Source organism: Dendropsophus ebraccatus, chromosome 10 (assembly GCF_027789765.1).
Source record: "Dendropsophus ebraccatus isolate aDenEbr1 chromosome 10, aDenEbr1.pat, whole genome shotgun sequence".
In the NCBI taxonomy this organism is placed as follows: domain Eukaryota; kingdom Metazoa; phylum Chordata; class Amphibia; order Anura; family Hylidae; genus Dendropsophus; species Dendropsophus ebraccatus.
Genome location: NC_091463.1, coordinates 16,074,543 through 16,090,245, shown reverse-complemented (window position 1 = coordinate 16,090,245; position 15,703 = coordinate 16,074,543). Strand labels below are relative to the sequence as shown.

At 46.2% G+C, this 15,703-nt stretch overlaps 1 protein-coding gene across 5 annotated transcripts in view; it reads left to right on the top strand.

Annotated features, from left to right (window-relative positions):
• Window positions 1-15,703, top strand: part of SPTAN1 (spectrin alpha, non-erythrocytic 1) — a 40,915-nt gene that overhangs the window by 96 nt on the left and 25,116 nt on the right. For all 5 annotated transcript variants that reach the window (XM_069986106.1, XM_069986105.1, XM_069986104.1 and 2 more), the window contains exons 2-3: window positions 15,070-15,309; window positions 15,435-15,560. In XM_069986106.1, the coding sequence (XP_069842207.1) occupies window positions 15,073-15,309; window positions 15,435-15,560 (363 nt within the window). In that variant the 5' untranslated portion in view covers window positions 15,070-15,072. The remainder of the gene's footprint in view (window positions 1-15,069; window positions 15,310-15,434; window positions 15,561-15,703) is intronic.

The window sequence follows — 15,703 nt, the reverse complement described above, 5'->3', positions numbered from 1 at the left end:
CTCTGCCCCATTCCGCCCCCTCCCATCCTGCCCCAGCCAGGCTGCAGATACACACTATATACCATTGCAGCCATGAGCACAGCTGTGCCTCCCTTCTATTGTATTGCATGCACTTAACCCCTTATGTGCTGTGCTGGCCATATATGTATGAATAATTCCACCACTATGGTGACATCTGGCGATTATATAGCAATATATAACCAATAATCGATATGCAGGCAGTCCATGCATGTCTCAGTATGATGCATCTCATCAGGGGGCTCTGACTATGCGGCAGCTGCTAGTAGAGGGAGCCATTGACTGCTGGAAATGAATGGGAGGCGTCTGCTCGGGCCATTGCAGTCGCTGTTTGTCATAGAAGCGGTGACGGTGACCGCGTTGCACTATAGTTGCTTAGGTCGGGTATATAGATGATGTTTTTTTGTGTATCCAGTTCTGACGGTTATATTGTATCCATGGATCTGTGTTTGTGTTACTGATACAGTGTTATATCCCTTCTTCCCTGTATTGTTCACATGGGTGCGAGCCGTGGATTGTGGTGTGGAAACCGCAACCATTTCTGCATCAGAATCCAATTGCCTTAGAGGGGTATTCCCCTCTCTGCACATTATCCCCTATCTACACAAAAGGGGGTACCAGGCTGACCGGTGATGGTCCAGCGGAGGTGAAACATCCCCAGAAATAAGTGGCGTGCACCACCAGCACTCCGTACATTGTCTATGGGGCCTCCGAACATGGCCAACCCCAGCCCTATAGAGAATGGATGAAATGTAGGCCGTAGATATGTGGCGTGTTTATCCTTTCATTATATAGATTGTGGGGGTTTAAACCTTTAATACCGCTCATACAAAGTTAATAAAATAATGTTGTGGACTTGCATATCCGTTACGCCACGGACGTGCAGAACCGTACTGAAAAGTCACTTTTCCCGGCATAGGTTTTGATGTAGAAATTGGTAAGCATCATAATTCACGTTGTTTTCACCCATGTGAACAAGCCCTGTGGACCCCCACCCCCCGCCAGCCACAGTTTACACCCACATGAACAAGCCCCATGGACCCCCCGCAGCCATGTCAGCCGCCACCATTGTATACAATTGACAGCCATTGATCTCCATGAGACTTTTGCTATGAGGACCCTCTTTCGGAAGGGCACATAGTGCATGTGTATATCTGGGTGGGTTTGTTTGTCCCCATACACCCGCAGTATAGACAAGGCTCATCCGACACAATGACAGATTATCAAACAATGGCAGATAGGGGAGAAGAATGGGCAATCCAGCGCCTGGTGCCCTTTAAATATCTCGCTTTCCCATGTAAACAATCCTATTTCCATCCCATATCCTCCCCACCAGTGCATACATTTTTAATCCTGTTACCAAGGCTGCTCGGAGCCGGAGAGCACTTAACCCCTCGGCTCCCGCCTGCTTCTATTACATTGTTGTTCGCTCTGCAGACAGGCCCGGCTCTATGGCTATGGGTGTAGTAGGGCGTTAGCTGCAGGAATGTCATTCAGGAAAACATGAGCCGTGTCATTTCCGAGGATAAAGACCTTCTGGGATTGAACTCTTGCACCCACCCAGCAGCTCCCCCCATCATCCTCCCTTGGCTGCGTACTCTGCCCCCATGGGGGTTATACTGTACAAGGTCATTGTGCTTTGACAGGCTTGGCCGTGCTATGGTGCATTCCTAATAATCTCATTACAAACCATAACACCCAGCATGCACTGACACAACATACTGGGAGTTGTAGTTTTGCTACCAAAACCTACAGTCCAGCTGGGAGTTGTGTTCCTCATGTGTGTATCTCAGATATTGTCCGCCGATGTGCTGGCAGCCAGGATCACCACTGCGTTGGCAGCCATGACTGGGGCTTGCATTATTCGGATGTGCTCTGTGCATTATCACCAGTATAGGGGATTGCTAGTCATGCACTGTGGGGACCCTGCGGACTGTGATGGTGGTGTTATATAACCCATGTGTGGGGAGTTCAGTTCTCGCCATGCACACATGCCCCGCATACTGAGGATTCCAGACGTGTGCGGAGATCTGTGCTCGGCCAGCTACACTCCCTGTTTGACCCTCGTCTGCTACGTCTTGGCAAGTGTTTCGGTTTACTCCAGTGTCTTGTCTTACGCAGCACTCACACGTTTTAATGACCGGCTACTAGCATCAGCTATGCTCATAGTGGAAACTTTTAAGTCATGGGATGGGGAACCTTTGGCCCTCCAGCTGTTGCAAAACTACAATTCCTATCATGCTTTAGCTGTCCAGGCATTATGGGAAATGTAGTTTTGCAACAGCTGGGGGGCCGAAGGTTCCCTATCCCTGATTTAAGTAACAGAACTGGTTCAGTCCTACATAGTCGCCAATATGGCCACTACTTGGCTCCATAGGGCAGTGGCCCCACATATTTGAGGGTTCTAGCCCCCTTGTTGCAGTCATCTCAGTTAATCCAGCTACCCCAGTTTCCCAGGAAAGCTTAATGATAGCGCTGTACTGGCGGCCATGTTAGTTGGCGATAAATCACAGTGATGGGAGCTATATTGTCGTCCATATTGTTTGTCACATTAGACCAGTTTCAGTGTAGTGTAATATACTCATTTCTGTCTGTATTACGGACACAAGTCCAGGCCTGACCATGGATCTCATTGCTGGGAAAAAGAGGTTGAGGTCCCAAAGATGCTCTCAGTTAAGGTCCTTAGACTTACGGTCAGGACTTGTGGTGACAATATGGCATTTTCTCACCCTAATTTTTATATATCGAACTTACCATAGAGGGTCACCAGGAGTACTTGTCAGTTACCTATTGCTATGATGCTTAGAATAGTCATTTTAGGTGCTATGTCTTCAAGTTCATGTTTCCTGAAGTCATCATGGTGGTCCACAGTGGCTTCTCCCCAGCCTTACAGACTTAATAAAGGTTTGTGTATAGGGAGACCTCTATCATTTAAAGGGGTAGTCCAGCATTTCGTTGTTTTTTGTTTTTTTTTTCTTTCAAATCAACTGGTTTCAGAAAGTTATATAGATTTGTTATTTACTTTTATTTAAAAATCTCCAGTCTTCCAGTACTTATCAGCTGATGTATATCCTGCAGGAAGTGGTGTAGTCTTTCCAGTCTGACACAGCGCTGTCTGCTGCACCTCTGTCCATGTCAGGAACTGTCCGGAGCAGTTGCAAATCCCCATAGAAAAACTTTCCTGCTCTGGACAGTTCCTGACATGGACAGAGGTGGCAGCAGACTGTGTCAGACTGGAAAGAATACACCTCTTCCTGCAGGACATGCAGCAGCTGATAAGTACTGGAAGACTGGAGATTTTTAAATTCAAGTAAATTACAAATCTATATATCTTTCTGAAACCAGTTGATTTGAAAGAAAGATTTTCGCCGAGTACCCCTTTTTTAAGACTGGAGTCTGCCCTGCCACTGGGTTCCGCCCTGATGACTTGTATTTCGGGCAGCGTGAAAGTGATGACTGCTTCCCTTTAAAATCTTTACTGCATGACTGCCGCAGTCACGGCCGCTGTGCAACTAAGGTAAATCCAGATATAACCTTGTAATGCAGCAAAGTTAATTCTATTGATTTCCTGAGGGAGCGCCGTATGCCCGTAGGCATAGACGGCTAATGACTCCGGATGGCGGGCACTGTGCCAGCTTATAACCGGACCAGGGCTGATGGTGCCCTGCATGCCGATGACTGACATAGTAATTGCTGACTGTGATTTGTGGCTACAATGACCTGTCCTGTTTTTAAAGGGATAGAATTGTCTGTGTTCGGCCATGTTTTCCCTCCGTAAGATCAGAGTCCAGGTATCAGCGTGTGCCGTGCTTGCAGTGATTTGTTCCTGCTCTCCATATCTGCGTTTCTATAAATACTTATTGTGCTTCTTTTCCCCTTTTTTTGGGTGGTTACCTTTTATATTGTGTGGTCTTGGCGTGTATCTATACTGTGTGTGCATGATGCTTTATGTGGCGGTCTGATCCTCCTGGGTGCAGCTTTACATCACTAGCTCTATCCTGGGTTTTAGTTTTATCTTTTTATTGGAAAGTTGGGTGGTCTTCCATTAAGCTTGTACTGGTTGTCGCCCGGCTTTCTCAGACTTTTACACAGCACCATTGCTATATGGGATAGGGATGTATATTGGGCACATTTGCCATTCAGAGTTCTGAGAAAGCTGTGTACATCGTGTTAGTTTTTACTCAACTTTTCCATTGCATCTGTCATGTAAGTTCTTGCGTTATACTATTATCATCTATGGTGTAAAGATATAGTAATGACCAAACATGCAAGGTACAGAAGAGCTTACAATTTAAACCAATGTCTGGAGATGATAATGGGAGTTTTAGTTGCAGGGTGGTCAAGGGATATCAAGCTTGATGTATGTGATGAAGCAGAGCTGCTGCCCGGTGGCACTGTGGAAGGTGCGGCATCTGGCATTGCTCTGGACTTGTTTATTGCCGGAAAGTTCTGCAGTCCTCTGGGCGGGATTTGGATCTCTGCAGGCTGGAAGCCTGTCTTCTGCACCAGAAACTACTGTCTGCTGATGTAGCCGAGCTGAAAGTGTTTAACAGTGGTTATCTGCAGTCCCATGTAAAGTCCGTATACAGCTGATATGTATGAGGGTCTCCTACCCCTCCCCTGAGAGCAGATGGAAAAAGAGGATCTGGCATGTTGAGAGGGAGAAAAGCTGCTGCTAAAAAACGCATGCTGGTGGGCAACAGGTTGCATGGGGGTGTCGGGAGTAAAAGCCGTCAGCTGAATAAACATAGGCAGCTTAAAACCTGCAAATCAAGTGTTTAGAATACTAATATAGTTTGTGCCAAGTGGCAAACTCAACTCTGCTCTGTATCATTCAGAACCGGGATGGGGAACCTTCGGCCCTCCAGCTGTTGCAAAACTACAACTCCCATCATGACTGGACAGCCTTTAGTTTTGCAACAGCAGGAGGACCCCCATCCATGATATAGAGCCATTTTGGAAATGTTGTTTGCTAAATATGTAGGTTGTGGCACAGAATGGCAGCCTGTGTCTGGGACAGGTGAACAACTCTTACCCTTCCTCTTTGTGTGTGTAATAAAGTGGCCATGTTAAGGGGTCATTAAGCAGGAGTGGCCTCAGCCTGCATCAAAATCATAGGCCTCCACCTTAAAGTGATCCTGTCCAACTAGCTCCGTCCCAGCCTCCAAGATGGGGCTGCTGAACTGGTTTTCTTTGAAGCTCTCCACACGGCCTATGGAAGTGTCATGTTTTCCCATACGTACATGTTGATCTGCTTTGTGCCTAATAGGAGTCGTGTAATGTGGTGTTCCCTGTTATCAGCCATTTCACGCCTGGGGGAAGGGCTGAGGGGGAATATAGGAGACTAGCTGACCCTATTGTAATACAATGGAACGGGTATTAAAAGCTGCAGAGTAATTGGTTGCTCTGGGCAACGGCCATTGCTCTCTCCTCAGATCCATCAGGCCACAATTTCAGCTATGACAGGATTGTGGCGGCCATTGATGTTCTACCACAATGAACGCACAATGGTGCATATGTTTTACTGTGTGAGCAGCGAAAAAGTGAGCCTCTTGGTTGTTATGGCAACTGGTTCACGGTGTCTAGTCTTGGCTTTGATTCCGGTAACAACCAATATGGCCGCCATCATTACGGTTCACACGGGTTTACAGAGTTCTGGCCTAATTTACTACTCCGGAGCCTGACACAGATAAATGGATCCTGATATGGCTTCCTGTGGGAGCTGTAATGGTGACCAGCTTTCCTGCGGAACTATGTGTCATTGGGAGATATCACTGAATAGCTTGGGTGGTTTGTTGTTCAGGAGACTGGGAAAGCTGGGTGATGGCTATTATGGCCTCCAGTACAGCAGTGTAATGTGGGTTTTCGTTAAAACGGGCTATTCAAGAGCCTGGGTGACAACAGCTGTGTGAGATGTAATGGCAGCCATACTGGCTTCCCCCTGCTAAAAACAGAAAGAAACAGCTGGACAGGAGGATACAACAATTTTTACGACTGTTCCCCCAACCTGCAGCCATCTAGCTGTTGCAAAACTACAACTCCCTGACCATCGAAGGGCATCAGAGCATGATAGGAGTTGTAGTTTTGCAAGCAGGAGAGCCCTGGCCTTGCTTTCAGCTGTCAGCATGCTGGGATGGCTGCAGGATGGTATGGGGAGATTCACTCGCACCATTGTGACACATACCGTCAGCTAGCAGATAGTGCCGCATTGCTGATCTATAAATACCGCCACTGGAATGTCTTTTATCAGGTGCTCAGGATACCTTGCCCTGTGTTGCCGCATAGCAGAGCGAAGTCACCGAGATGGTGAAATGCTCATTAGGTTGTAAAATCTGCATCATGGCAGCTGTCGGGATTAGCCACCAAGACTGTACTGTTGGCCCCTTACCAAGGGTGGGGCACTGGGTGTATATGAGAAGGCTTGTATTATATGTATATAATGTGCATGTATTTCTATATATAGCAAAATGTGCAAATAATACTAAAAATAGGTGAAACCTCAACGATAGAAACCATTCTGCAATACAGTCGCACACAGTCAGAACTGTGTTGTACAAACTTCATAAACGTGTCCAGGTTCGGCAACGTCTCCCAACCTCAATGCTTGGCATTTAACTCCCTGCGTCTGCAGAAGTTAGATGCCGCCCTACGGAGTCCTGGAAAACCTGGATACAGTCATAGGTTTAATCCATGTTTTCCAGGCAGTTGTTGGGCTGCATCCACTTACTTTAGGCGTGGGGAGTTAAATGGTGAGCGTTCAGGTTGGGAAAAGTTGCCGAACCTAGACATTTTCTTGAAGTTCGCTTAACGTTATTTATGGGGCTTTGATGGTGAGTGCTGGGATATGCCATTACTTACTGAACATTGGGGGGGATCCTTTGCTAGGATGTCCACAAAGTTCTTTAGCTGTCGCTTCCAACTACCCCACTGTTGGCCAAGCATGTGGTTTAAATGGCAAGTGTGTGTGTGTGTGTGTGGTGGGGGGGGAGGTAGTTGGAAGGGACTGACATATCGAAATTTATGTAGGTAATGCAATAATTCATGGAGCGAAAAAGAATACAAAGCTTCCAGAAGGAGAAGATCCTCCTCTCTACTGCCAATAGTTATGAAAGGAAAGGAGTCTGGCAGCGGCTTGTCTTCTCTGAGAACAAAAGTTTGGACAGGCAGAATGCTATCAAGCGTTAGGACCCCCATAAATATTAAGGACTTATTCACACGTTCCGTAACTGCTAATCCGTAATTATTTACTTGAGTTATTGCCCATTGATTTCTATTGAGGTGATCTGCGAAAAAAAGAATCACCAACAGAAGTCAGTGGGATCGGCTATCTCTTACGGACTGTAACCATTTGGCACTTCAGATGCACAATCCATATTTTTTTAGCGTATTGCGAATGTTGATAGTGGATAGAATATACAGACCAGACAAAAACACAAAAAACACTGACCATGTGCATAAGGCCTTACAGGACCCAACACTAATAAAATGGTGGACATTCAAAGCACATAGACTAATCTCTTGATATAGTGGTGGTCTGCAATATGTGGTGATACTCCAACTCCAAATAGGCCCTCATAGCTCTAATACATAATAAAGTTGGTTAGCCATCTTAACCCTTTGATCCCCATTATTTGACCTTCCAGTGTTCCTGCATATTTAAAGGGGAACTATAAGCAGGTTCCCCAAATCTAACCTGCTGATAGCCCCTATTGCGCAGGAGATGCCAAGGATGAAGGTACGTCTCTTATTACCTTCATCCTCGTAGCCATTCTAGTGCAGTTAGCCACTTGGTCCGGTGAAACCGCTAGGAGCACTGCCCCACCCTCAATCTTGGACGCTCCATTGAATATCATGAAAAAGAGGCGGGCCAGCCATGGGCGAATTGACACTATGGGGGCAGGCAGTGCTCCTGTCTCACTGGACCGCAGAGCAAACGACTAACTGCCTCGAACCGCACCGAGGAGGAAGGTAAGAGACATACCCTCATCCTTGGCGTCTCCTGCAAAATAGGGACATATCATACCTGCTGATAGTTCCCCTTTAATGCTGTATACTCAATGAAGTAAAATAGTCAAAGACTTGCCATAGATGAAGTCCACTAGTCCCGCATGAGTATATAATCTATACACCATGTTTTGGAGCTTACATCAGGCTTTGCATCGGCAACTTATACAGGAGGGATGTCACCATATAATTCAATGTGTTTCCTACATGCCCCTTTACTTTTATGTATCGTGTTTCTCTGCTGGACTCAGATGTGGTGTCCTGCACAGTAACGGGATACTTTCAGGGAATTGACCGAACATAGTCACAATTTGTGAATGTTTGAGGGATCTCGTATCTAAGCATGTATCACTCCATTCCTCCCCAGTAGCAGAGTGCGGTGTCACTGCAGAAGGTCTGGAAGGTTCTGGCGTTATCAGCGAGATGCAGCAGGGAGGGGCGGGTGGCCTTGTTCCATTCCCCGGGCGATGGATCCTGCAGTAATGTGGTGTTTATGAGCCGCACGCAGCCAGGAATGCGGCCTTATCTGAGGCTGGGGAGGGCTGATAGGGGCGGCCATGACCTCAATACCTATGTGACATGGAGGGGGAGAATTAATAAGAATAGTAAAATGTCAATAAATCTTCATGGACAACCCCTCTAATTTCTTTGCTTATGTAAGTGCAGGCTGGTCATATGATCCTGCATTGAATGTACAGGGTCTTGCTTTGCTGTAACGCTGTGCTCTGCACTGCCCATGTTAGTATTCTGGCTGCAGCAGGCTGCGGTAGCTCTGGCGTGGTTGGGAGTCTGCAGAACGATGCTGCCGGGCAGATTTTTTGGCATCGGACAGGGTGACGTCTGCTGTAGGAGAGTTCAGTCCATTAGTGATGCCCCGCAGCACCCCCACAACAATGAGCCGCTCTGCTGACTATCACAGATGGCCTTTTATCCAGTTAATACCAGCATGGAGGCCGAGGCGGTCAACACCCCAGAGAAGCTACTTCCTGAATCTTCCCTTATCACGCTGCAATTAAATGTCACAATACGCCTTTCATATAGAGCAGTTAAGAGCCTACAGTCTAAATCCACCTACATAGAAACATGAAGTATTTACTGTATTCATATTGCCCACCATTACTGATACTACAGCTGATTCACAGCATGTCTAATGAATGGCTGTCCAGGGATGCTAGGAGTTGTAGTTTTTCAACATCACTGCTGTAGGCTGCACTTGTAGAAGGCTTCACATGTCCTTCCTCCAAATTCCAGCCGCAATGAGACAATGCTCACCATCCGGAAGGATGGGGCCCGCTCCAGTACATTACACAGGGTGGGGCCTGAGAACAGATCTGCCAAATAAATCCCCAGAGATATCCCAGCAAAGCACAGGGAAGAGCAGAGATTATTAGAGTATAGAGTATTATAGAGTATTATATAGTGCTTCGTCCCTCTTCGGCCACTATATCAATGTTGTTTAGGCAGGTTTGCCATTCAGGAGACTGGGAAAGCGTCATCAGACCTGCACACAGGCTGAGATTGGTGGCTGTAACATGAATGCAAAAATGCATTACACTAGTGTGAGCCGAGCCTCAAGGTCACCGGACAGGTTAGATTGTTAGAGGACAGAATCCAACAATGTCAGCGGGGCTGACCGACTAAGTTAAAGGTGTCTGGGAAAAATTCATACTTTGCTATGCTGATTGGGGATGACAGGGGCATGTCAGTAATGTACACTACCGTTCAAAAGTTTGGGTCCTTATTTTTTAAGGAAAAGCTCTGTACTTTTCAATGAAGATAACTTTCAACTAGTCCTAACTTTAAAGAAATACACTCTATACATTGCTAATGTGGTAAATAACTATTCTAGCTGCAAATGTCTGGTTTTTGGTGCAATATCTACATAGGTGTATAGAGGCCCATTTCCAGCAACTACCACTCCAGTGTTCTGATGGTACAATGTGTTTGCTCATTGGCTCAGAAGGCTAATTGATGATTAGAAAACCCTTGTGCAATCATGTTCACACATCTAAAATCGTTACAGAAGCTACAAAACTGACCTTCCTTTGAGCAGATTGAGTTTCTGAAGCATAACATTTGTGGGGTCAATTAAACGCTCAAAATGGCCAGAAAAAGAGAACTTTCATCTGAAACTCGACAGTCTATTCTTGTTCTTAGAAATGAAGGCTATTCCATGCAAGAAATTGCTAAGAAATTGAAGATTTCCTACAACAGTGTGTACTACTCCCTTCAGAGGACAGCACAAACAAGCTCTAACCAGAGTAGAAAAAGAACTGGGAGGCCGCGTTGCACAACTAAGCAAGAAGATAAGCACATTAGAGTATCTAGTTTGAGAAACAGACGCCTCACAGGTCCCCAACTGGCATCTTCATTACATAGTACCCGCAAAACACCAGTGTCACCATCTACAGTGAAGAGGCGGCTGCGGGATTTTGGGCTTCAGGGCAGAGTGGCAAAGAAAAAGCCATATCTGAGACTGGCCAATAAAAGAAAAAGATTAAGATGGGCAAAAGAACACAGACATTGGACAGAGGAAGACTGGAAAAAAGTGTTGTGGACGGATGAATCCAAGTTTGAGGTGTTTGGATCACAAAGAAGAACGTTTGTGAGACGCAGAAGAAATGAAAAGATGCTGGAAGAATGCCTGACGCCATCTGTTAAGCATGGTGGAGGTCATGTGATGGTCTGGGGTTGCTTTGGTGCTGGTAAGGTGGGAGATTTGTACAGGGTAAAAGGGATTCTGAATAAGGAAGGCTATCACTTTGCACCGCCATGCCGTACGCAGTGGACAGCGCCTGATTGGAGCCAATTTCATCCTACAACAGGACAATGACCCTAAACACCTCCAAATTGTGCAAGAACTATTTACAGCAGAAGCAGCAGCTGGTATTCTATAGGTAATGGAGTGGCCAGCGCAGTCACCAGATCACCACCCCATTGAGCTGTTGTGGGAGCAGCTGGACCGTATGGTACGCCAGAAGTGCCCATCCAACCAATCCAACTTGTGGGAGCTGCTTCTAGAAGCGTGGGGGGCAATTTCTCCAGCTTACCCCAACAGATATATAGCTAGAATGCCAAAGGTGTGCAATGCTGGGATTGCTGCAAAAGGAGGATTCTGTGATGAAAGCAAAGTGTGATGTAAGAACAATGTTATTTCACATACAAATCATTATTTCTAACCTTGTCAATGTCTTGTCTCTATTTTCTATTCATTTCACAACGTATTGTGGTGAATAAGTGTGACTTTTCATGGAAAACACAAAATTGTTTGGGTGACCCCAAACTTTTGAACAGTAGTGTATACTTACCTGTCCCACTCAATATTGCGGTTTATCGTACATGTCGTCGCGGTAACGATAAATTGACCGATAGCAGCGGCGGCGAGAGGGCGAGTGCTGGGGGGGCTGCCCAGGTGATCGCTAGATTGTCTGGGCAGCTGATCGAGGTTAGCGGCCACCTGCATCCTGAACAATCACAGACAGGTGATGTCGGTGATGGAAAAATCACATCCAACCCCTTTTGTTCACAGAGAGATAAGCCACAATGAGCACAGTCTTGATGCTGCTTTCCCCGCCACAATGAGCACAGTCTTGATGCTGCTTTCCCCTCCCCATACACCACACAGGAATGTTTGGATGTGCCGAGAATTCGTGTGTATTGGGAGGACTGGTGTTCCTTGGGTTGATATGACGGCCAAATGATCATTCAGCTGTCAGTTATTGAAGGTGTATGGCCAGCTTTAGAGATAGGGAACCTGCGCACCTCCAGCTATTAGAAAACTACAATTCCCATCATGCCCCGGAAACCAATGCTTTGGCTTAATGGGAATTGTAGTTTTGCAACAGTTTGAGGGCCGCGGGTCCTCATCCCTGTTTGTGGGGGCCACTTGACTCTTCACCAATGGCAGATGTCACAGCAAAGATTTGGGCACCTGGATTTCAGCATCCCGGATCCTTTTGTTCTTAAGGGTGCCTTCACACGTACAGTATCCTGCGAGTTTCTCGCACATAAATCCACAGTGATACAGATTGCTATCAAGTCAATGTATGTGTATTACTACATGAGAGTTTGGTGCGATTTTTTTTTTTTTTTTTATTATTATTTTTTTTTTTTTTCCATGCGAGTTTTGATTTGCACATGATTTTCATAGGTGAGTTTTAACACCCCAAAAATGCAGCTACTTTTGTGCGATAAATACGCAGCGATACGGTACGTGTGAAGGCACCCTAAGGGAGATAAGGGGAGTCTGGCAGTGGCTTATACCCCTCTCCTCATTAAACATATGCTGAGCCCATTATGCGTGTATATGGGGGAGATGAGAAAAGCTATTAGAGCTATCCATAGACCTCCAGTGGCTGTCCGCCATCATGATTCCCCCATAGACATGAACACTTGACTGCTCGTGTGCATGTGTGTTTTCACCAGGGAGAGGAAAGTGACCTATCTGGTGGTTATCCAGAGCTGTAAAAACATGGCTGCTTTCTTCCAGAAACAATGCCACTCTTGCTCTTAGTTCGTGCCTGGTATTGCTGCTTACTTCTATTGAAGAGAATGTACGTTGTAATACCACTTACAACCTAGAGACGAGTGTGGCGCTGGCTTTTGGAAGGAACAATTATATGTTTTGTTTTTTTCAATACAGGCTGCTGACTTGTATCTGGGACTTACAGGAGAATGTGACGTGAAGCTAGCTTAAACATATGGGGCCCAATCATTATTCCTGTGGGAGATAAGCTGCCGCCGTGTCCTCACATTGATGTCCCCTATACATAGCAGCATGTCCACTGTTACTCCTCATTCCTGTGGGAGATTAGCTGCTGCCGTTTCCTCACATAGATGTCCCCCATACATAGTAGCACGTCCACTGTTAGGGCCCTATTCCACCGGACGATTATCGTTCAGATTATCGTTAAATCGTTCGAATCTAAACGATAATCGTTCGGTTGAAATGCAGTTAACGATTAACGACCGAACGAGAAATCGTTGATCGCTTTATAAGACCTGGACCTATTTTTATCGTTGCTCGTTCGCAAAACGTTCGCAAATCGTTCGCATTGAATAAGACATCGTTCGGTCGTTCGCAATAGATACGAACGCATTAGCGAATAAATAGCGAAGAAGAAACGATCGCAATTACGATCATAAGTAACGATTATCGTTCCATGGAAATGAGTGAACGTTTTCAGGTCTTTCGCAATAGCGGTCGTTTGAGATCGTTAATCGTTAACGATTATGCAAACGATAATCGTCCGGTGGAATAGGGCCCTTACTCCTCATTCCTGTGGGAGATAAGCTGCTGCTGTGTCCTCACATGGATGTCCCCTATACATAGTAGCATGTCTGCTGTTACTCCTTATTCCTGTGGGAGATAAGCTGCTGCTGTGTCCTCACATGGATGTCCCCTATACATAGTAGCATGTCTGCTGTTACTCCTTATTCCTGTGGGAGATAAGCTGCCACCGTGTCCTCAAATGGGTGTCCTCTATACATAGTAGCATGTCTGCTGTTACTCCTCATTCCTGTGGGAGATAAGCTGCCGCTGTGTCCTCAGATGGATGTTCCCGTACATAGTAGCATGTCCACTGTAACTCCTCATTCCTGTGGGAGATAAGCTGCCGCCGTGTCCCCACATGGATGTCCCCTATAGATAGCAGCATGTCCGCTGTCACTCCTCATTCATCTGCCTTATAGTCTAGTAGTGAGTGCACAGTCTGGTTATACGGTATAGGGCGGGTATCTCGGCCTCCATTACACAGTATTGGCTGGTCCTGTGATCTGTCAGCTGCTGTCTGGCCGCTTTCCTCCATGTGATAACAGCAGAGGAGGAATGTGCGGCTCCAGATCTATCCGGCATAGAAATGAAAGCAAGAAACCACCACCCAGAGAGAGCGGTGTGAAGCCATATGGTGGGGGAGGGGAGGCTGATAGGTGCGGCTGGAGCTGGAGGAATGTGAGTTCGGCTGCATTGTATCTCCTCCAGAGCAGCGCTCATTCTCTAACCTTCACCGCTTTATTAGGTAAAAAGATAAAAATACTGCAAGTGACTGGATCCGCCATCATTGTGGAGACTAACGTAAGGGGCACTTGTCTAGTATAATAGCTCTGTTGTTGCACCAGTTATGTAATCCACCGCCATGTTGTCCCCCTTATATTCTTTTCTAATTTCCTTTTTATATAATAAAATATCTGATCCTTTGACCATCAACCTCCACCCCAGCAGGCTGTTGTGGCATGGAGGGAGTAGTAGTTTGCAAGAGGTTGAGGGCTCCAAAGAACAGGGTCCCTATCACAAAGGCTGGAATCACCCTGTATAATAGGACCAGAGATCAAGCAAACACTCCATCATTGTCAGATCAGCTGCTGTCAGACTCCTCTACCAGTGGCTTATCTTTCTGAGAACCGAAGGATTAAGCAGTTGAATTCAAACCTTTACTATAAAGTGTATAAAAGTCCTTAGTTCCGATGCACCAATAGGAAACAAAGGTGAATGGGGTGGGGGCACTTTGGATAAATATGTCCGTTTTCTTCCAAAAACAGCCCCACACCTGTCCTCTAGTCATGGCTGGTACAGCAGCTGTTAGCACCAGCCCTATCTATAGGTTGTGAATGGTATGTCCTGTTTTTAGAACCCTGTAAAACCCTTTAAATCTGCAGTAGTGTGAACTGGGTTGACAGTCTTGATTTTGGGTATAAGATGCCATTAACCAAGTGTTGTTTTACATATCCATAGACTGTGGTGGAAAGATGAGCGTGGTCTACAGGTCCCGAAGTGGCAAGGCATCTAGAAGAGCGTTATAGCCCCTTTGGTTTTTAGCAATAGGTGGCGATCTGAGCAGTCTGATCCCACAGATTATACATTTATAGCATAGTGTGTCAGGGACCTCCTTTAATGCACTGTATACCCTCTTAATCTTGTGCAATCTGCAGGAGGAGACTAGGGACTACATGCATTACCATTGACTTTCTACAGATCATGCAGGTCCCTATGTCTCCCTTTCCCACAGATCCAGCGTTTTATCACTTACTAGAATTTAGCTTTCCTTTCAGAAAATGGATTCAAGTGGGGTCAAAGTGTTGGAGACGGCGGAGGACATCCAGGAGAGACGCCAGCAGGTCCTAGACCGCTACCTGCGCTTCAAGGAGCTGTCTACTGTCCGTCGGCAGAAGCTAGAGGATTCCTACCGTTTCCAGTTCTTCCAGCGTGACGCCGATGAGCTTGAGAAATGGATCCAGGAGAAACTCCAGATCGCATCTGATGAGAACTACAAGGATCCAACTAACCTCCAGGTGAGATGCTCTGCAGAGCTGGATACAGGTGTCCTGCTGTTCTGTAACCAGAGTCCTGGCTGAGGATGGTGGGGTCTGGCTATTGTGATGGAAGAAATGTTAATACAAGGTTTATGTACTTGCAGGGGAAGCTGCAGAAACACCAGGCCTTTGAGGCTGAAGTACAAGCCAATGCCGGAGCGATCGTCAAACTGGACAACACCGGAAACAAAATGATTTCAGAATCCCATTTTTCATCTGAGACCATAAGAGTAAGTATGTGAACAGTTTTCAGATGGAAAAGCCGATTCTCCATGATGATCACACATTAGACAATGACACTATTGTCAGACTTCTTCCAGCATTGATCCATTACTGAGTGAAATCTGCTTGTCACATGCACTAGTACCAGACA